Raw genomic sequence first — 24,003 nt, 5'->3', positions numbered from 1 at the left:
GGAGGAGGCTGGTGCCTCTCCGGCTGAGAGGTGGGGATGGATGTCCCCAGTTGTTCGGGGTCCACTGTTCCCAAACCGGGTGGTTTGGGAGCAGTGGAAGAGAGTGTGGCCCCTACCAGCGGTGGGGCAGGCGTAACTTTACTGTTCTGTGGGCCAACTGAAAAGGGAGTCTTTGCAGGAACTGGTGGCGGCAGAGTTGCATAGCTCCTCAACATAGATGTGGGGTTGAGCCGTTCTAGCTTCTTCCTTGCCCCTTGGTAAGTTAAACGGTCCAGGGATTTAATTTCTTGTATCTTCCGCTCACTTTGGTAGACTGCACAGTCTGGCGAGCAGGGAGAATGATGCTCTCTACAGTTAACGCAGGTGGGAGGCGGAGCACATGGAGCATTAGGATGTGAAGGTCGTCCACAATCACGACACGTGGGGCTGGCAGTGCATCTGGAGGACATATGTCCGAACTTCCAGCACTGGAAGCATCGCATAGGGGGCGGGACATAGGGCTTGACATCGCACCGGTAGATCATAACCTTGACCTTCTCAGGCAAGCAGTCACCCTCAAAGGCCAGGATGAAGGCACCAGTAGCGACCCTATTATCCTTGGGCCCCCTAAAGACACGATGGACAAAGTGCACACCTCGTCGTGCCAGGTTCTCCCGTAGCTCATCATCAGACTGTAGCAGAAGATCTTTATGAAAGATAATCCCCTGGACCAAATTTAAGGACTTATGGGGAGTGACGTTAACGGGATGTCACCGAGCTTCTCACAGGCGAGTAACGCCCGTGACTGTGCAGATGAAACTGCTTGTATCAAAATAGCCCCGCTCCTCATTTTGGAAACAGATGCCACTTCCCCAAACTTATCTTCAAGATGGGCCACAAAGAACAGAGGCTTAGTCCCCAAAAACGAATCCCCATCGGTTCTGCTGCACACAAGGTATCGCGGTGAATACGGCTCCTGTCTGTCCGCAGCCCTACGTTCCTCCCATGGCGTGGCTAGGGAAGGGAATGATTTGGGGTTATATGTCACAGCATTAAATTCTGTCTTACCGCGCTTAGAGACGTTGGCGGTCGTGCGACCACCGGATTGAGACTTCATCCGCTTCATTGCGGGGCATCCGCCCCGATGCCACCCACTCCGACCAGGGGCTCTCCCCACGGGCGCCACCCAGCCACAGCAAAGGCCACCTGGCAGGATGGCCGTTGCTGGGAGTTCTGATGCCCCAGAGAGACGAGCTTCGACTCCTTGGCTTACGTGGGGAGGTGTCAGCTCAGGCATCGGCAGTACGATCCCTGTGTGGTCAGGGGGCTACAACCTAGAGGGTACATGACAACCTCACCACAACGGGCTGGCTACCGTGCTGGATTTTGGGTGCCATGGGTAGTCCATAGTGATCGTGGGTGCAGATGGTGACGCACTAAGGGCGTAACTTAAACATTCCATCAGCTGTGTAAGCCCAAAATGAGGGATGGAGGGTGCAGTGACGATGCCAAGACGATAAAGAGTGCCAAGGTCTTAGGGCACAGAGGACTCATGGTGCACCACGTAAGGTGTCCTTCCCCAAAAGGCTCGTACTTCTGTTGAATTTCGAAAAATGGAGGTCAAACCCCAATGGGGACCATCACATTAAAGGCCGAAACAGTTGAGACTCCTTTTAGTCGCCTCTTACGACAGGCAGGAATACCGCGGGCCTATTCTAACCCCCGAACCCGCAGGGGGGCTAATCCTAGAATTACTGGACCCAAGACCATATATTCCTAAATGGGACGAGTTCTAAAAACATTTTGAATGGCATCTAGCAAAGGTAAATTTCTTAGATGAGCCAATAATTGATAGCCATCTAATGAGAGTATTTATCAATCGGACGCCCATCTACATACAGGAGAAAATGATAAGAAAGGAGTGGCCAAAAGTCACTTCAATTTTAAATTGCTTGGAACAATTGGGTACCCTTAATAAATTTCATAAAGAAGAGAAATGGAGAGAGAGAGAGGTCATAATTCACAGGGGGAGACTACACCCCACCAGTGGCCAACTGTAAGCGAAGGAGTTATTATGATACAATAAAAAATAAATTACCAGGTACTGTAAGGGGTTTAAATATAAAATGAGAAGAATAAATAGGAACAGGTCTTATGAAGGGGAAATATGTACTAACAGAAACTGCTGAAGCTGAGGAAATGGAAAAAACTCAATGGACAAAAAGCAAGGGGTTTCTTTGAAGAAATTAATACTGTTAAACTAGGGATGCCGCCTCTTACCAAACCTTGGGCCAGACAATTTCTTGATCATATGGAATGATCATACGGAATGAAGAAAATGCTAATAGTTTACTAGAACTATCATGTAACCAATTTGTTGGACCCGTACTTTCTAAACTCATCAAAAATTATTTTAAATATTGTATTAACACAAAAATAAAGAAGGCATCTTCACCTTTTCATTCTTATTTGTAATGTATGGATCTGCCATTTAAAAATGAAATGGATAGAGTCCACAAGCACAAGTGAACTGAACTGTCATAATGTCTGCACATGGGGGACAGAAAATCACAATTTAGCAGTGGAGATCGAAAGAGGTTCTCCAAAGGTGAGTGAGTGTCTTCTGTGCTGTATGGGCCCTATTTTTTCATGGGAAAACTGATGGAGACAAAGAACCTACACATGTTGCAAGATTGGTTGTTTCCTTAATTGTAGGCCTAAGATAATAACACAAATTTCATATTCCAACAAGACAGAGCTCCACCTCATTGTCACAGAGTAGTGCATCAGCATCTGAATAAGAAACTTCAAAATCAATGGATTTGGCACTGCACTTGGGATGGTTGGGCACTCTTCAGGTGGTCCTCAAGGTCTCCTGACTATACAGTCCATGACTTTTTTTTCTTTGGCAATATGTGAAAGGCAACATTTATGTCCACCTCTGCTGGCAATACTGAATTCCAGGAATACATCACTGCCACAATGGCGAATATTCACAGGGACAGGCTTGAGTGTGTGTGAGTCGAATTTGACTACTTCATAGAGGTTTGTCTTGTAACATCAGAAGAGCACAAAGAACATTTGTAATTATGTACAAAAAAAATTGAAAATGTACTTTCCCATATACTGTATCAGTCACTAATGTGTATGCAATAGTCCGTGAAAAATATATATCTAAAACCTGATAAATCATTTGTAAACACCCTCTATTTTACCAGAGAGCTGGTTTGAGTTGTGATACTGCTGGTCAGGTTGATCCCAAATTGCTTAATCATTTCACTTCACACTTGTTCTATTCTCTATTAACACACTCCTATCCATTTTCAAATGCAATACTTAAGTTTGGGGTAAGTAACGTTAGTTTCTAATGATAGCAATGAAATTTCTTTGGGCACATTACTTCCACTAATATCACCACCATCACCATCATCATCATCGGCAGCAGCATAATTATAATCATTCACCATATCATCATCATCATCATCATCATCATCATCATCATCATCTCCTCCTCTCTCTCTCTCTCTCTCTCTCTCTCCTCCACACACACACACACACACACACACACACACACACACACTTCAAACAAAAGTAAAAAATGAAAGTAGCTCTTAGTATCATGCAGAATGATTAAGAGAAAGCAGTGTCAGTGACATTTCACATAAGAAGTTGGGTCTCGTGGGTTAGAAGTAAGGTGTGAAGTTTTTTCCTCAGTGCAGATGTGTTGATTCTAACCAACCTCAACCAGTTAAAGCGACACCTTTTGTCAGTATGTTATGCTGGCCACTGACTGGAAAGGTGAGGGGGGCAGGAGAGGTAGTGGTGGTGGAGGGAGGGGGTGAGGTTGAGAGAGAGGGGGGGAGAGAGAGAGAGAGAGAGAGAGAGAGAGAGAGAGAGAGAGAAGGCTGATACTTAAGTAATTTCTCCTTTCCATGTAGTCAGATTTATCTATGCATTAGTTGAACAAAAACATTTCTTAATATAACAATTTCTTCTCCGATTAAATCAAAACAATGGTTGGTACTTGATATGTGACTAAAAAAAATTGCAAGTTAACAAAAACTGTGTGGCACCAATGAAATATCTTAGGATTTATCAGGGCCAAATCATTTAAGTTTGTGATTAAGGAGTGCTGTCTACATGGCCTAAAACCCCCAAATTCTGATTATGTTTAGCATACCAGGGTTAACATTCTGGAAAACTCTATTTTTAAGGGAAAAATATTCTGGCAGTCCCTAGAGATTCACCAAAAAGGTCTACTACTGTTTTTTTTTTTTTAATTTTTATCATTCTCATAATTTTACATTATCTTTGCATGTAATAGTACGCCACTTCAATGGCCATTATGGTGATTGCAAATGTGCAGTCCCTTGATACATTGTTAACTTCCACTCCTTGAGGAAGCTGTAAGTTAATTAGCACTAACTACTATTCTTTCAGTTTTTGTAGTCTTATTGGTTACTAAAATTTAGTCAACATATGTCATCAAGGTGGCACAATCTGCTGTGGAAGCAGTACAGTACACTGAATGATGTGGTTGTAACTTCATACCTTCTGATAACTCACTCCATTATGACAGCCTTTTTTTCAATGATTTGGTTGTGGTTCATTATTGTAGAAGTCAAAATGTTAACCACTGCAATCACTTTTGAATTTCATTTATTTGTTTATTCTATAAATCTCCACACTTAAATCCACAAGACACCCTATGCAATAACTGATTCCGTCTGTAAACTGTGTGCAATACAACTTGGCCCAAAGCAGTCCAAGCACTCAAGTAGGGAAGAAGGCAGCAGTGGCCACCACTGACTAAAGGAAGAGCTAAACTCCCTCACTTGCCTCAGCAGACACAAATTTAATGATATTAATATTAAAATTTCATGTGGTGGCCGTGAAGTGCTCTCTCTGCATCTACTTATCATTGCTGGGAAATATGATGACCTACTTTGTAGGGCAATGGCAGTAGTAACACCATTATGTGGAGAGGCTAGATAGTTTGTTTCATGTTCAATGGATCATTTTGCATGATAGATCATAATGATGTGGAACAAGTCATTTTACATTCACTTTGGAAATTAATTTTTACACACAGTTCCATTCTGAACATTTGTGAGCTGTGCCCAACCCCCTCCTCTCACAAAAGAAAAAAGATATGCAGATGTGAGTTAATAATTCCTACTCACCATATTTTACACATAATATCACAGTAATAGACATTCTTCTATGGAATAGAAGGAGTTGTCAAGAATAAACATTGTCAGTTTTTTTTTCTTTTTCCAAATTTTACTTTGCTGCCTGCCAGACATTTTATATCACTGAGGAAATGATCAAAAATTTTTGGGGCAGGATTGTGCACACCTTCTTCATGGCATAGATAGCCTTAATGTGGAGAAGTGAATCTCTTTTCCTTCTGGCACTGTAATTATGTACACCCTTTTGAACTGCAGTGGGTTATTTAACAGCTACTTTCATGAGGGAATGAATATACTGTGAAGCTGTAGTCACAATGCCCAACTCCTTAAACAGATATCTACAATATGAGCATCAGTGAGCACCACATATTATTCTTAAAGCATGTTCTTGCACACAGAAGACTTTCTTTCTTAAACATGAGTTACCCCAGAACATTACTCTGGGACATTATTGAATGAAAATATGCAAGATGTCAAGTTACTGGTCTGCAACGATTCTAAGTGCAAATGTGGCTGAACTAAGTTGTTTTAGGAGTTCCAAAATGTGCTTTTTCAAAATTTAAATTCTCATCAATACGGACACCTAAGAATTTCGAAGTTTCCACATCCTCGCCGTGTGTTACACTTATCATTGGTGTAGTACACCAAAATATGCAGAACTGAACATAATGTATCTTATTACAGTTGAAGGTTGACACCACTTGCAGAAAACCAGTCAATTAGCTTTTAAGAGCTTTGTTTCTATATGTAAGCTTGGACTGATTACAGTACAAGAGTCATCTGCAAAAAGGACTAATTCCGATTGTTGTATGTTAGATGGAAGAGTGTTTACATATATGAAGAACAATAACTTAAAGCCAGTACAGACTTCAATTTGTATGCCACAATCGACATTTTAAGTAATCCACAATGTAATACTTACACTGGTGGCAGCTCCCTCTTGGTTTCAATTGCAGCGATAGCATGTCCAGCAGGTACTATTTTCGGAGCTGAAGTCAGCTTTGTAGAAGGCAGGTCATTTGTGAGAGATGTTCCTCCTGCTCCTTGCCTCGCACCTTCAGTCTTGCGTTCAGATCTCTCTTTCGATTCTCGACCACCGACTTCCTTTCCTTTTTCGTGTTTTTCTGAGGGGCGCTCCCTTTCTGTATATAACAAAAAGCTATCACATTACTACAGGAATGTGAAACTCACACAAATAACTTAAAATGCAGCTAAAGTCTACTTGAAGCTTTAAAAACGAAATTTAAAAAAAGCGTGGATGATACTGATTAAAGATGCATAATGCTCTTTATTTTTGAAGTACTAGTCTGAGAAGATAACTGCTATTTGACTCTGGAAAATGTCACATAAGAAGTTCCATGTTGTTTTCCAGTGGAAATCTTGAAATGAATCTAATACACTGAAACACACTAAACTGATTCTGAACTAAGGAAGCTCCAGCAGAATGGAAGAAATAAATTGTGTGCATCAGATTTTAGGTGTATAAGAAGGAAAATTCTGTTTCAAAATTTGTTAAGTTCATAAAGGGATACCTGGACAGACTACAACTTATATTCACAAGGCACAATTCAGTTCAGCCAACAGATACACACAAAATAAAAACAGTACTCCTAGCAAGTAGCAGAACCTATGTTCGGTTGACTTGTGGGGTTTAAAGTGGAAGTGAGGAAATAGGAAACAGAAGACCTCAGAAATAGATGTAGGTGGGAGGCAGTGCATCTGCAAGCACTTCACTGGTATTTGCTAGGTATATAGCAGTAGTAATGATGGATGGAAAAAAAGAAAAGAAAATGGCAATTAGAAGGAATAATACAAATGAACTCAACAATAAATGTAAGAACCCATGGGGGGGGGGGGGGGGGGATACATGAATACAGACTCTAACAACCACCTTTAAAAGCAGGGAACTGAGGAGTGATGCGAATGTAGGTCGAGTTCAAGAGAATGACGAAATTAAAGAGATATATTGGAAAGTAAGTTCCACTATGAAGTTCAGAGGAGTTAGTGCTGGATGGTAAGACAAAATGGTACATGTGGTACAGTAAGCACTGTGGTCTCTTAAGTCGTGGTGTACAGAATGATCAGCAACTGTACTGAACATCCCTAAGAGAGAGAGTTTGGCTAAGAACATTCATGTGTTCTGCCTGTTGTCAACCTTACATAGAAATTCTTGTAGTGAACACGTCAGTTGGTAAATGATCATTTTCATGCATCTCTATTGGCTATATTCAAAGAAATGTCACACATAAAAAGTTTTGATTGTCCACTCACTTTCCTGCTAACTTCTGAAATCCACTGAATTTAGTCACAGCTTGCTTAACCCTCTCGTGGGCTGTAGGAGATATACTTCCCACTATATTTATTTCTTTACAGAATTTATGAGAATGTGTGTTACCACTTCTGTGCACTCCTGGTATCTAGTGGCAGTCTGCTGCACCAGCTGTAGTTTCTGTTTGTTGTGAAATATAGCCTTCAGGACTGTGGGAAGTATATAATCCTACCAAACAACGGTGTTTTAATGGTTCTTTGGAAGTATGGTTACCACCAAACTAGTATCTAGAAGGAGCTTGGGAAGTATGCCTACCATAAAATTAATGTCATCTATGGTCCTTGGGAAGCAAACTTACTACCAACTTTGGGGTATCTCAAAGCTTTTGGGAATATGTCTCACCACCTCTGTCTATGCCTGACATCTTGTGGTAGTAAGCTGCACCACATGTATGAAAAATGCTACAGCAGTCAGCTTCTGTTTGTCATGGGATAAATACTGTTGTCAGTACACGCTTTACTTCTTCAATATACAATAATTGTGACCTGTATCATCTCATACTATTATTGCCTGATGAAGTTTCTAGGATTGTTTTCACACTGTGGTAAGTAAACTATAATATTGGTAACAAATATTTTTTAAACAAAGTAAAAGAACACATAAAATAAAAACAGAAAACAATATTCATTATTTCACTAGTAATGGTAACATGTAACAGCTCACAAAAGGGAAGTGGGAAATCTATTTACCACCATAGTTTTAATGGCTCACACAAAGATGTTATAATGATATATGTACCACCACAGTTTTTGTTCCTAAATCACAAAATAAAATTATAAAGGAAGTGGGAAATCTATTGACCCCCATAGTTTGAATGGCTCACACAAAGATGTTATAGCGATATATGTACCACCACAGTTTTTGTTCCTAAATCACAAAATAAAAGTATAAAAAATATACACATAGTCAGTTGATCACAATACTAATAGGATAGCAAAAAAATTATATTCGCTTAGTTGCTAAAAAATAAAATGCACCCACGAAAGGCTTAACAATGTTGTAACATAGGAGGGGAAGGTGATGGGGAAAGGAGGAAATCATGAAGATTCTTGCCACTAGTCTTGGGCAATTAAATACAAAAACTGCCAATAAATATAGGCAGTGGTGCCCACCTGGTTTTGCAGGCAAATCCCCACAGTTTGCTTCATCAAAAATGTGTATGATTAACCTTGTTAGCCAGCCTGAAACTGAACACAAAATGTGCAGGCTAACCATCTGATGAGGGTCAATGAGTGTAAGATACTCTCTCTCTCTCTCTCTTAAAACAGAGCACTTCTGTTTCACTTGAATAGCTTATTTGAAATAATGTGTCTTTCTCCATATTTACATACTACTGTGACAACAGAATGAAATGGTCCAGTGGTAGGATACTTAACTGAAATTTAGAATGACATAAGAGCGACTCCTTGGCTAGCCATCCAGATTTGGGTTTCCTTAAAGTACATATGGCAAAAAGGGACATACCGACTACTTCCCCCATTCTGAGAATGTGCAAGGTCATTGAAGTGATGCTAAACCTTCACCTTCCACACTTTTCTTACCACTGTAATCATCAACCCACAGTGTTCATCTGACTGTCATCTTTTTGGGTTCTACCAGGGTGTAGGCCAGCATAAAGAGGTATTTGATCAACTATAACAATGAACAGCATACTGAGCAAATGTACTTGGAACTTCTGTGTGTGTGTGTGTGGGGGGGGGGGGGGGATTTATGGGTGCTCAAAAGTGAGGTTATCAGTGCCCTTACAAAGATTAAATGAAATGAATGTAGATAAAATGCAATGCACCCTTGCCCCCTGCCCCCACATATACACAAAAAAGATAGCAAGGCAGCTTTTCTCTACTCAGACTAGTAGCACTCTGAACAGTTGAATCATGATGTTTGTCATGATTTCTAAATTTTTGCCAAAACTTCATCTACCCTATAGCCAGTAGTGTTAACATGCAGCTCTACTGCAAGATTGTGGTTTTACACTGCCAGAATAGAAGAAGATTCAAGTGGCCCCTTAAGCCTCGAACAGCAGGTGTTTTTATGGATTTTCTGTGTATAATTGTCAACCAGTTTTATTCGATAGTCAGAATTTTTATAAGGTTTATATTAAACGAATCTAGCAAGAAAACCATATACTGACTTTAGAAAAGATATTTAATTAACATCTAATGCACACAATGCAGAAAATTGCCTTCAATGTTATTAACACTGGAGAAACTTATTGATAATTTTTCTGAATGTAGTATATCTTGAAGCAAGGTTCCATACACAAGCTTGTGGCAATGGTTAAAAAATTGCTCGCATGAGGACGTATATGTGTAAGTCGGTGGGTATGACTTGAGATCGTGTGAAACACAGCTCATATTTTTCCAGAGTAACAGACAAAGATTCAATCGGAAAATAGTGACTTCCGACTTTCCAGAGCAACAGAAAAAGATTCAACGGGAAAATAGCGACATCCTACTGTAATGATTGAATTAGCTGAGATTTTCTGCAGTCTGTATGACAATTTGTGGTGCCCCAAGAAGTTCCATCCAATGACAAAGTTAATGCTACGTTCTGGAGCTAGACAATTTAGAAAAGCGTTGTGTGGTAATTTATAGTAATCATAAGAATATGGATTGTAGTTGGCTGAATGAATTTTGCAAGCATATGCTTCAGTATAACATTCTTTGTACGTTCTTCAAGTGGAGATGATGGACATCCAATATCAGAAAGAATGAAACCTCAGAGTTAACTAGTGTCCAGACATATTGGCTGTCAATGATATCTTGTGATATTCCAATAACATGCCCACAGACGGACCCCATGTGCTATGGTCTCACTTTGGTTTGTGGTTGCCGTGTTTAGTTTTCCCAACTGTGGTGGTTACATGAGAGTCTGAAAACATAGCCTGGAAATAGGAAACGCTGTGAATTGGCAAGTGACCTCAGTGAGCACACAATGACGCTTTTTCTCCTGCAGGCTGGACATATTTGTTGTAGTTGCCTGGTGTGGCTGAACTTGTTCAGATTGTTAATATCTTACGTAATACTCTGACACTCTTCAACTTTCTCACATTGTACTCATCCTCCAAACATACTTTTTGCTCCATGGCATTTCATTTGGCGATGGCATGAGCTGCACACAAACTTGACTCTCTGACAATGATAAACGACTAAGAAGTAAAGGAAGTATCATTTAAGATGGACCTACCTAATAATATCCATTCAAAATTTCTGGGATTGTCTATATCGCTCTCTAAAAAGCAGTTGTGTCATCCCAGTAAAAGTAAACATTTATGACAAATCATATCATTCAATTATTTGTAGAGGGTTTTACATTTGAATGTATGATTTGGACAGTCATCTGTTCATTTTTTCAGTATTCTGTACGGCATCCCTAATTATGAATACATTCTTCAGCTCACCTGCCAAAATTCTCTGCATATACTGCTGTCTCTTCAAAGGTGACCGAGTTCGACAAGGGCAATAAGCTGATTTCTGTTGGGTGAATGAAGTTCTTTGAAGACTGCATCCTGCCCAGAGGTGCTGAAAGGGGCTTGGGTCAGTGTTTCCAGGCCAATCATTCCAAACAACAGTGAATGTTCTCTTTAGAAGTGCCAGTGTTTGCTTGGCTGTGTGAGATGTTGCTCCATCTGGCATAAGAACTGCATTGTTGGGAATTGGGACAAGACTATTCTGAACTACTTGACCATTGACAGGAACAACCCTTCCCAATAATAACTGCCACTGACTGACCTTTTCCCTCTGACCAATAGTACACTCAAATTCAGAACAAGCTGAAAGTATAACTAATTCAGGATATGACAGCACATAACAGTTATAGCAGCAGAGTGTGATAGAGCACAGCATCTAACAATGGAAGCTTATGAAAATACGAAGTTCACTGGAGAACCTAAACATAACAACAGGAATTATGAAAAGAAAATAAACAGTGATGGACGTAACATGAGAAATGGAAGAAGTTTCTGGGTGGACCTGTGGCCTCTTTACAAAATGTGTGAAAACACAATGAGACTAGCTAAACTGGAGGACATGCATGTGCTATGCATAACAATCACATCCATCCAGAAGATAGTATCGTATATTTTCCTGTCACAGAGGAAGTTGATCACATTCAACTCCGTATCAACAATTTGCCTACAAACACAGAGAAACTACAGACACTACATGACACTGTCTTTAAGATGAGGCAAAAGATACTAGACATCAGTAGAACACTTAGTGATATCACATGGCCAAATTGTATATGATCACAGAATAGAAAAGCTCCATAGCTATGTGCTCAACAGGTTCCTGTGACATTCACATACTATCAAATGACATCCTAAAGTAAATGGAAGATACCAAATGATATGTGATGCACAGCACCACGGTGATGCAAGAACTCGGAAAAAAGTTAGAAGAGATGGACCTATACATATTATGCATACAAGAGCCATACTCCAGAATTAGGATATTACCTCACATGCTAGATACGACACTGATCATCACACCAGGTCATCAATCAATGGCTACCATCATGGTGCCAGATAAAAATATAACAGTGACAAAGATACATCAACTGTGTGACAAACATGCACGGCCCTAGAAACAACAGCTGCTTTAGGAAAAAATTATGTAACCAGTCAATATTTCAATAGTCTGGAGATAAGACACACAGAGAGAAGTTAAAAACAGCAGCAATACCGAGTTGACATTACGGACACATTTTAATACTGTGCGTAAATGTAAAATTAACTCTGTGGTACAGCAGAGTAACTGATGAAAAAGGTTTCAGCCTTCAGCACACTAAAGAAGAACTTGGGCTTCATTTTATCATGCAAACTCGAACATCAGTGTGCATAGTCTGCTTTATTTTACAATTACATATGCAGAAAATGACTTAGATGTTAAACATCCAACTTGAGGGAATATACAATTTATGCAAGGCGAATCGGGAAATTTTAAAGGCAGAATTCGAGATACAACCACTGTAAAGAATTGGATATGATGTTGACACTGAAGCCAATGAACTGGTCCAAGCATCACAGACAGGGCAATACAAGGTGATCCTAACGGTCATTAGTTAGTTTAAACATCCTTGAGTCCCTCCTTACTGTCTTTAAGACACAGAGCAAGGCAGGTGAGAAAGGTGTCCAAGGGGCTCTGTTTGCGGTCCAGAGTTCTGGGATGTTGGCACTGGGCCTTTATTGACTCAGCTACAGCATACGACAAACACTAGAGGCTGCATAGCCTACACAGACAATCTGCTAATTACAGATTCTGCCAATGCAACAGTTAAATTACAAGAAAATAACAGCAAACTTCTTGAAACATTTAGCACTTGGTTTGCAGAAAATAAACTAACTATAGCAAGGCACATAACACTTTATAAGTGTATATTTACTAAAAGGAAAACTATCAAGATCAAGAAACCCTACAATCAAAATAAATGACCAACCTGTGATGAGCAAAGAAGTTTAAAGGTCTCCTCATGCACACGTGGAAATTGTTTGGCAGAGAGGCGAAAACCCGAGCAAAATAGTAGCAACTGGCCAAAGAAGCTTTCCGCTGCCTCTAAGTGCAACAAAAATGTACCACTACACAACCTTAACTGCTACTGTGGGCCACGGGTCGTGTGTATGGGCTTCTACAGACAGCACAGACTCTTCAGAGAGCACAGAGAAGTATACTCCTGCAGCTGACAGGTGCATATAGAGCAACATGACTGCTTGTGATACTGGTCCAAGCAGTAAGCAATACAGGTGCACAATATTGGCTCATGAAGGCAAATATGATAATGTAAATGAGATACTGGACACAAGAGCCATACCAAATGAGGAAATAACGTCATGTATTAATAGAGAATGACAATAAATCTGGGGCAGGGCAGAAAGAGGGATGAGAATCGGGCAGTTCCTTTCTAACATAAAGTAAAGTTCGACGACGTCATACTTCCTTCTGATCATGGGAGCTATACATTACCAGTTGGGACATGATTCATATCCCAGCTCTCACAGAAATTATGACAACGTACCACAGATACTTGTGAATGTGAGGCAATCAGCATCCCAGACCATATCGTTCAGAAGTGCACCTTTACACAAGATGTTAGAGACCAGGACAGGAACGTCTTTCGCAAACCACCTCTGTATAACACAAGTCTCTCCTCATCCCATCCTGTAAGTCTCCTGACCCGGGATTCTGCATGACTTTTCTGAACTTTGCCCCTTTTCCTAAGCCTCCTCAGTCCTTTTCTTCTCCCCTCTTATTCCCCTTTCAACCCTTCTACCAGGAGGAGGAGCCACTGGCTCAGAAAGCTTGCATATGCAAAATATTTTTTTTTATATGTGGGTCCTACTGTCACCGTTTGGTGAGTAATTTTTTATCTATCAAATTACACAATAATGAATGAGTAACTATGGCACAGGCTGAACTTAGTGACACCCAAACTATCAGCTTATAAGCTGCCAATCTACACGGCTGAGAGACAACCAAGAAAAGTGTACTATGGGCTAACTATCCAGATAAATGAAGAAATTTAATTTCATTCTTATTCAAAGTGCAGGAGTATAGTGCTCCGCAACATATACACTTACTCATTTGAAGCCATGTTAAATATTGTGTGTTATATTCATATATACTAACCCACATGCAAGATTTAGTCTGTTCTGGTATCTAGGTAACAAATGGGAAGGAAACAGCAAATAAATAAATTAATAAATATAACAATGAAAACAACAATTTTATATTGTAAATTGTAATTGGATAGATAAAAAAATCTACTCACCAAGTGTCAGTAGAACATACACATAAAAAGGTTATAATTACGCAAGCTTTCGGAGCCAGAAGGAGACACTGGCTCTGAAAGCTTTCCTAATTATAACCTTCTTTTATAAGAGTTTTCTGTCGCTGCTTGGTGAATGAGTAAATAAATAAATAATCATCTGAAAAATTCAGACGTTTGACACCTGCCCGAGCACTGATGCCAAATATGTCCTTCACCAGATGCCTGGAGTGAGTTTCGTTGGTTGTCCAATTCTGTTACTGTCACTAACATTCCGATCACCGCATCTAATGGTTTGAGCAATTTTGGTGTTAAGATATTAGCATGGAGGCCTTTAATCTCGGAATGAACATGCTCACTAACGATGACAAATGGGGGGGGGGGGGGGGGGGGGGGGGGACCATCCAAAGAACAGTATACAAAGTTAAAAATTAATTTAACCAAGCAATGTGTAAATTAAATAAACTGAAGAAAATACATGTTTTAAAATACTATTTTATCTGCATAATTATATTTAGTGATAAGATTAATTATTTTTCTTTCACTACATGAAAACATAACAAATAATGAAAGATAAATTTTCATTAACTTACCCAGTAGAAGTGTTAAAATTTATGAAAACAGTCTGCCTAGAAGACATGCACCACCAAAGCAACACTTGCAGCAGGCAAAAACTGGGTGAACGTGTTCACAATGATTCAGCCAGTAACACAGACTAAAGACATTACCATATGTTATTGTGAAGTGGTACTATCTCTACTAAGCATCAAACCTCAGTAGCTACATTAATAAATAACGGAAAAACTTTCCAGCCACTTTGTAATTCGTGACTCGAAATTTTTCAAAAAAATTTAAATCAGATTTTCAACAGCTTCTCCTAATAAACTGACATTTGGCTGATGTGCAACTGGCTCACTGATGTATTTGTTAGTCTGTTGACCAAGTGAACCTTACGAGCAATATTCAACTTGCATTCAAGCTGCCGGCAGTGTAGAGGATGGCTTTTCCATAGTGTAATTATGAGTACTATCTCCACTAAGCATCAAACCTCAGTAGCTACATTAATAAATAACTGAAAAACTTTCCAGCCACTTTGTAATTCGTGACTCGAAATTTTTCAAAAAAAATTTAAATCAGATTTTCAACAGCTTCTCCTAATAAACTGACATTTGGCTGATGTGCAACTGGCTCACTGATGTATTTGTTAGTCTGTTGACCAAGTGAACCTTACGAGCAATATTCAACTTGCATTCAAGCTGCCGGCAATGTAGAGGATGGCTTTTCCATAGTGTAATTACGATTACAGAAGTGTCAACCTTTCCTAGTAACTGTTACTTTCGCCAAACTATGTCACACAATGCCAAAACCATTCAGGAAATACAAGGGTTGGGTGATTAATGAAGGTCAAACTTAATACTTAAAGCTGGTTCATTATGGGGGGGGGGGGGGGAATTGAAATTATCTTGATAGAGCCATTTCATCGGTACACAAAAACAAACCCTCTCAGTTATCTAAATATTTTATAACAATAATTTCCCATAATATTTTAGAGCTCTTACATAATAAATAACAAATACTGGAAAGTGGTGAGATCTACCCTGGGATGTGCGTATCATCAGTTCAAAAATGTTCAATTGTGTGTGAAATCTCATGGGACTTAACTGCTAAGGTCATCAGTCCCTAAGCTTACACACTACTTAACCTAAATTATCCTAAGGACAAACACACACACCCATGCCCGAGGGAGGACTCGAACCTCCGCCGGGACCAGCCGCACAGTCCACGACTGCAGCGCCTTAAGACTGCTCGGCTAATCCCACGCAGCTGCATCATCAGTGGCCAGCTATTACAACACTTCCAACAGACTGTTCTGTGGATGGGCTGTGTCAAAGCAAATGAGTCCCTAACTTATTTCTCATTTTTAGCTTAAACATCAGTGAAAAAACTGCACAGAAAATGATAAATATAAAGTACAGGATTCAGAGGTAAACTGCAACGAAATCAAGGGTGTTACAATCTGTTATACATATACTGAAATAGTGGCCACAGTGTTACCATTATTACAATAACAGAGGTAAGAAGAATAATCAATTACCAATATGCCAGAGCATATTTTTAGGAATTTATTTTCTTGGAGGGGAGGGAAGTCATAACTGATGTTAAGAGCAATTTCTCAAAAATTCTGCCTCTTCACTCACAGACCATTATACCCTTTATATCTTGAAGGTATGGTTGATGGTTAGTATGTCCAATGAGAACAGTGGTACTGAAGTAGCCATCCTTGAGGCGGGGGGTGATATCAATGAGTGTAGCCTGGTGTGGTGGGCTGGAGACCAGATGAAGTCAACAGGGGAGAAGGTGTTGAGGTTCTGATAGTGATTTTGGATGTGAGGTGCTCAACAGCATGGTCATCAGTGTACTGATAAATAATCAGCATGTCATTCTCATAGGTGAGTGGGGTTGAGGGGCAGAACCACAAACTCCACACAGTGGTGGATCCTCTCACGAGAGGCGGAAACCGTGTGTTAAAAGGGCTATGTTGTACATGCAGTATGGTGAGCAGCACTACCTTCCTTCGGTGAGTCTGGCATGAAGTCCACCATGTCTGTATGGTCGATTTGAGTAACCATAGTTTGTTTTCCACCATTTCCAAACATTCAGCTTCCCACTGACCCACGATTTGTCTATCAGATAATGAGATGACGGTGTTCAGGGGGACGGCACATTGAAGTACATCACCATCCTGACCTGCTGCTTGGTCAGCTACGTCATGCAGACAACCGATTTAAAAAAACACTTAATGTATATCTCTATAAGAGCACTGAAGACACCTACCATACACTTGTGTTAACAGTAACTGAGCTTCCACAAGTAGAGCAATACGACTTACCCCACAGTCAGAGCTGTCTTACTGTCTTGTAGAGAATGAAAACTCAAAACATTAACACTTCACACTGACAGACTGTATGTCACCTTGTCGCATTACGGTCACATAATGCTATGGGGAAAGTACATAAATGAAGCAGATCTGAATGTGAACTCATTCTAGTGATGATATGAACTGCAAGGAAATCCACTGACATAAGCATGATGGCCTGGCGTCTGGGAATGAGCATCTCAGAAATAGCAAAGCTGGTCACCTGCTCTTGCGCTACTGTCATCAGCACCTACGGAAACTGTTTTAAGGAAAATGAACATATGAGGTGTTGGACATCCACACCTCATCATGTAATATGGAGATTTAAGGTTTGCACACTCTGTAAAGCACGGCAGGCAGTAATCTGTGGCAGATCTGACAAAAAATTACAATGGTGCTGCACGCACATGTGTTTTGGAGCACATCGTACAGCATATCGTTGAATATGGGGCTTTTCAGCAGACAACTCATTTGTGTTGCTATATTGATTCAATGTAATCAATCACCATTAGTGGGGTACCAGTGGAAACATGTTACGTGATTAGATACATCACAGTTACTGATACAACAGGTTGACAGTCGTGTCCGTGTACACCATCAACCAGGCGAATGGCTGCTTGAAACATGCACCATGCTAGGGATGCAGGCTGCCAGGGGCAGAATTATACTGTGGGGGAGATTCATCTGGGCTTCCATGGGAGCTGTGGTACTAACTGAAAGCACCGCGGCAGCTGTGGACTACGTGAACATTATCGAGGATCAGCTGCATATCTTCATGCTTGATGTCCTCCCCATCAACAATTCATTTAGACAGTAAACTCTCACACTGATGTCATTGCCACTAAATTTGCCTCACATGAACGTGACGGAACACACACACACACACACACACACACACACACGCACGCACGCACGCACACGCGCGGAAACCTACAAAAGACTTAGTCAATTCAGGTACATTTTTTGGTTTTAAATTAAAAAATATGATTGTCATAAAAGTGTCCACCATATTGTTTTGTGAGATATGCATGAAGCTCGTTTGAATAGGTTCACCAATTTGCTCTCTAGCGTATTCTGAAATTCTACACAAACAGCATTTTTATTTATTTATTTTTTTTGGTTGGGGCGGGGTGGGGGTAGTATCCAGCACTATGTATTAGACAGTGGTATCTACTTTTTCCTTACAAGATTCCACAAATTATATGTCAGCATATGCAAAGTTAGCTAGTATTACATATTTTCAGGGAAACTATGTCACTGAAAAAATCTATGAAATTCTCATAATATTTAACTCTAGCTATGTAGCCCATTAGTATTAGTTTATACTTAAGAATCAAGTAACATTGGAACAATCCTAAGAACATGTACAGTACTTCTCTTTTTAATGATGAAGTTTAAGTTTCTAGAATGAAATTTTCACTCTACAGCGGAGTGTGCGCTGATATGAAACTTTCTAGCAGATTAAAACTGTGTGCGAGACCAAGACTCGAACTCGGGACTTTTGCCTTTCGCGGGCAAGTGCTCTACCGACTGAGCTACCCAAGCATGACTCATGCCCCATCCTCACAGCCTTAATTCTGCCAGTACCTCGTCTCCTACCTTCCAAACTTCACAGAAGCTCTCCTCTCAGTCGGTAGAGCGCTTGTCCGCGATAGGCAAAGGTCCCGAGTTCGAGTCTCGGTCCGGCACACAGTTTTAATCTGCCAGAAAGTTTCAAGTATAAGTTTGTTCTGCAGTAGATAGCTTATTGCAGAATCTGAATGATGATGATGATGATGATGTGCATGTATTAACAAACTGGAACAATTATCAAATAAAATAAAAGTTCTCTCTCAAAATGTATTAGGACAATAAAAGTTAATGTCTATAACCAATTATTGAAGAAGGAATTTGTTCTCCATTCTGATCAGGATCTATCATTTTTCTCCTTAGTTAAACTTCCAATGCATGGTGAGAATAGAGTAAAGATGCCAGCACAGAGATATAATTATCTTCTCACCAAACACTTGACAATATATTTCGACTGATTTAGGGAGGTAACTGTTGAAGATTTTACCGTTCTGAGAAATCCTCTGTCAAAGGTTAGCTAAAAGCGGTCACCCTGCATTCTTGATTTTACTGTCAACAATCTCTTCAAGCTTTTGTCACCAGTAGACGATCTAAACTGTGTTTTTGTTTTAGTGACCTGACTAAATATCCTTTTACATCTAGCATCCTGTGAGGGATCATTAGAACACCCAGCAGAGCATGAACTAGACTGTCAAATTTTATGCTCCCATCACTACTTCTTAATTTTCCTATCAGCAATCACTGCTGATCAATTCTTCCTGGTAGGTCATATATCCAAAATGCACAAATCTGGGATTGTTGTTCATCTATGGCATCATGATGTTTACCTGCAACTGCATTCAATAATACTGGAAACTTTTCCACAAATTGCATTACTGTTGCATTCCTCAGCATTTCACTCTTCAATGGGGATTTGTGGACCATGTAGTCACACGCACCAATGAAGTATTTTCGAACAGATGAACAGAATTCCTCCCCCTCATAATGCTTGAAACAATCCACAAGTTGTAATGTACAGCTACCAATGAACAAATCACAATCATCCCTCTGGTTTCTTCTGTTGCAGTAATCAACATCAAAAAGAGAAGATCTTACCACTGAAGGTTGTATAAATTTAGACATCAAATTTTTTAATGTGTCCAGCAGCAGATCTTACCCTTAGTGCCAGTCGACCCAATCTATCTTCCGTCACAATGGTGAATGGTTTGCCAAATAAATGTGGTTGAAACTTGATGGCCCAAACAGCTGCAAGACACAATTTCTCGGTCGTAGAGTAGTTCTTCTCAGACTTGGTGGGTCCTCTGGAAGCATCCGCTCTCACCTTTTCAGCATTTTTTTTTTTTTTTTTTTAATTTGTACTAGAACTGCACCTATCCCATTATCACTAGTATCTGTGCGTTATTCTTGCCATATAAAACAAGAACTGGAGGACATTAGCATCTCCTTAAAGAAAAGAAAGGATATTTCTTGCACTTCATTACAGGGAAGTTTAGTAGTACTTGCAATGCATGTGCCTTGGTACAGAAATTCTTTGTGAATCACCAATTGCAGGACCATATTTTGAGAAAGTTCTCACATTTTGAAAGTGCCATTAACTTGGTGCCTAAAGATTTTTATTTTTTGAGCAATTATGAGGCATTTTTTTCCAGTTTAGGTAGAGGCCTGCAATCTAAACACACTTCAATAAGGTCTTAAGTTGGTTTAGATGTTCTTCAAAAGTCTTTGCAAAAAATGACAACCTCATCCAAACAGTAAAGACATGTTACTCATTTCAGGCATCTAAGCAGTTTATCCATCATACGGTTGAAGGTTGCAGCAGCATTACACAGCCTAAACGGCATAGATTTGAACTCATAAGGATATCAGGAGTTATGAAGGCAATCATTTTGTGATCAGTCAGCCTTGTCAACCTCAGTTTGCCAGTAGCCTCACTACAAGTACATAGCTGAAAAAGATTTGTTCCTTTGAGCAGCGTAAGGTGTCGTCAATGCGTGACAGTGGATAAACGCCTCTCTTCCTTCCTTTCCCACTTTCTTTTTCAATAGCTGGCAGTAGTCGATGCAGAAATGCCATGTGCCACTCTCCTCCTTCATAAGGACAACAGAGAGGATCTAGGACACACTGAAGGTTCAATTATCTCCACTCCATTTCCTTCTGCATTATCCATCATTCAGACAACAACATCTTATCCCATGTCGATGCAGTGTTTTACCATGGGCATGTTGCACTGTCTTTTTCTACACTCCAGATCAGAAAGATTATTTGTGGAAAACAGCTAACACTCAGTAATATTGTTCCTCCGTCACAGAAGATAATATTGGCAGTTCAATTGCAGCTTCCTCTACCATGTCTTCTGTGATGGTAGCGAAGTATGATTCTTTGTCTTTATCAGAAAGCTGTGCTTTATGGACTGATTTGGTCCATCCTATGTACATATCTTTAGGAATGAGTTGTGGCTGCTTCTGATGATTAGTGATCCACAGTTCTTGACCATCTGCATTGTTTATGATCGTGGCTGGTGCGAATATTTCTTTTGCAAGCCAGAGCAGCTATTTGCAATCGACAAAAGCATCACACTTTACTGAGCATCTGGTACTTGTCTCACTGATGAAAGCTGTATAACAACTTCTTCAACCTAGAGCTCTAATCTTCCACAGGCTATGATTGCTTGTCTCATCCGCGAATACTAAATTATGATGACATTCTGTTAAAATGACAAATTCGAAGAGCTATGTTCTCTCACTGATGGTAATTCTTGCAATACATGTTCCTGTCGATTGCAGGTATTCCCCATTTGCAAATTTTAGTACAACTGCTTTCGTGTCGCAGAACACAGTCTTCTTTAGCTGATAATGATAAGCATTTGACATACACAAAAAGAAGCCTCTGTGTTGGGGCTTCATCTGCATAGATGGTCAGCTTGCTTGGTTTTCCTGATTTCGGCCTCTAGACGAGTGGCTGGTACGTCTTTACAGCAGTGCGGAATGAAAATGGCATGTGGGGAGTGACTTCATCCAGAGTATGACAGTGGGCATCATCCTGTAGGTTGATTATAATTGTACACAGTCGACTGGCATGAACAGAACTGTTGTGACTGTTGACATCTGGAGGCATCGAACCCTTATTTTTCCCCAAGAGCATACATGTCCAGTACATGCAGTATGTTGTCCTCAGTACTCATTTATCTGTTCTTCCGTGGGGCATTATACTTTGTGGAGGTTTTGGTTGTACCTACGATGGTTGGATACCAGGTTGCCATTTGACGGCTACAGCATACGGCCCCATTCATTTTGCCTCAAACGTCTGACTGGTGGCAGAGATGTGTGCAAATGATTGATATACCTCTTCTTCAACATTCTCTATCACCTCCTGAAGTAAGGGGTCGACATTTATGTTGATATCTCTTGCCTACTCGATCCACCAGCTCTGGTTGGCATAAACCGCTGTATCTCGTCTTCCTGCCGGGTATATGAGAGTGGCGAAGTCACGGTGGACTTCCACATTTACCATGGGAATTTGGAAGTCGCTCATACTTCTTTTGTTCCATTTTTTCTATAGCGTTTTATAGACGTGCTGGCGCCATTTGATAGATTTTTCAGTTTTTGCAAAATCCTTTACCAGAAGAGCTTGGTACATGTCTTCTGTCATTTCTTTTATCAAGTGTGAGGTTTTGTTGGCTTGTTTCACAATCACATTCACATTCACTCAGTGGCATAGAAACGAAACATTGCATTATGTACAGCTGTGTCATTTTCTCTTGATGTCATTTGCCCTATTCTTCAAGTGTCCCTTCCACAAAGCAGGCTTGCTGTTCACTGTCACAGAATGTTTCCTCCATGTTGGCCTGGAATTTGTACAGCTATCGAGCTTCTCTTCAATGATCTCAAAATACTGTCGAGCTGTACCATTCAAGTTACAGTACATATTTTCATAGCACATCAAGTAATCCCACCTGTTGTATACGATGACTTGGTCAAATCCTTTCATCCGTTTTGTTGCACCATAACCAGCATCTCCAAAAAGCACTGATGGGTGTCTTGATGTGCAAGTGACTTGCTGCCCTCTTGGAATCCATTGGTCTCTGAATATATGGACCTTGTTATCAAAGTACTGCTTGTATTCTGGTTCTTGTCCATATAGGTGACAGCTTTTATGTTGCATAATTGGAGCCATGGCGATATAGATGTACTGGAGTATCCTATGTACATATCAAACAACATCATATCATAACCACAGTCAAGTCCAAATGCAAAAGCTAAGTACAACACTTGGCCCTGAAAGCATCTTTACTAAGGACATCAACATACAGGATGAACAGAACTCCTAGAGAGAGTGTGCTCCTATTTATAAAGGCACAGAATATTCCAATGTACCCAAACATTACAAACAAAAAATATTTTCATCAGGTTTGAACTGGTGATTCACCACGTTTCAGTCAGTGACACTAACTGCTATGCCACTATGTGCGGCACAGTTTATATCACATACCACCCAATTATATTTTGTAGAACACAGAATCAGTAACACAAGTTAAAGCTATGTGAGAATTTGTATCATTACATAAAGCAACATCAAAACCAACCTCGTTCAATGTCACCATTAATCTGCTTTGGAGGTAACACCACTGAGGAACTTGAGACATCTTGTTTAGCTTCTTGTGCCACACTTGCAGACTGTAAAACAATAATTGGTTGCATGTGATCATCAATTCAGTAATTCAACACAACTCAACTCTCTCTCTCTCTCTCTCTCTCTCTCTCACACACACACACACACACACACACACACACAGATATACACATCTTTGTTATACATTTACAGGGTGTCTCATTTATCTTGCTTACGCAAAGTAACTTTTTTCTTATGCATTAAATGAAAAACTGTTTCAACCAAGGTTTTTAACATCACTGGATACTTCTTGCTGAGGGTATACATTTTATGTATCCCCACAGATGTAGGAGATACAGGGTAGAGATGAAGTTTTTTAAATAAAACTGTGTACATTTTATTCAAGAATACTCGTACCCTATCCAGCAGCTATTAAAAAATGTACCACACTGAACTATTTTAGCCGTGAAACTAGTGGCTATGTAAATGATAAATAATACATAACTTCTCTACTTAAATATTAGTTCAGTGCATTTCATTAACTAAATCATTTAACTTACTCAAGGTGTTTTTAACATTTTACAAATTACCAATAAACACTGAATGCAACAGTACTGCAATGTACAGTAATTGGATCTTGTTATTGT

The 24,003-nt window shown here is 40.0% G+C and overlaps 1 protein-coding gene across 2 annotated transcripts in view; it reads right to left on the bottom strand.

The window, feature by feature from the left end:
- The window catches only part of LOC126198525 (THO complex subunit 2), a 304,001-nt gene that overhangs the window by 99,735 nt on the left and 180,263 nt on the right, over positions 1–24,003 (bottom strand). For both annotated transcript variants that reach the window (XM_049934917.1, XM_049934916.1), the window contains exons 23-24: positions 23,331–23,421; positions 6,094–6,313 (exon numbers count right to left, since the gene is read on the bottom strand). In XM_049934917.1, coding sequence (XP_049790874.1) covers positions 6,094–6,313; positions 23,331–23,421 — 311 coding nt within the window. The remainder of the gene's footprint in view (positions 1–6,093; positions 6,314–23,330; positions 23,422–24,003) is intronic.

Source organism: Schistocerca nitens, chromosome 8 (genome assembly GCF_023898315.1).
Source record: "Schistocerca nitens isolate TAMUIC-IGC-003100 chromosome 8, iqSchNite1.1, whole genome shotgun sequence".
Taxonomy (NCBI): domain Eukaryota; kingdom Metazoa; phylum Arthropoda; class Insecta; order Orthoptera; family Acrididae; genus Schistocerca; species Schistocerca nitens.
The sequence above is the reverse complement of the archived record's forward strand: the minus strand, read 5'-3'. Positions and strand labels throughout refer to the sequence as shown.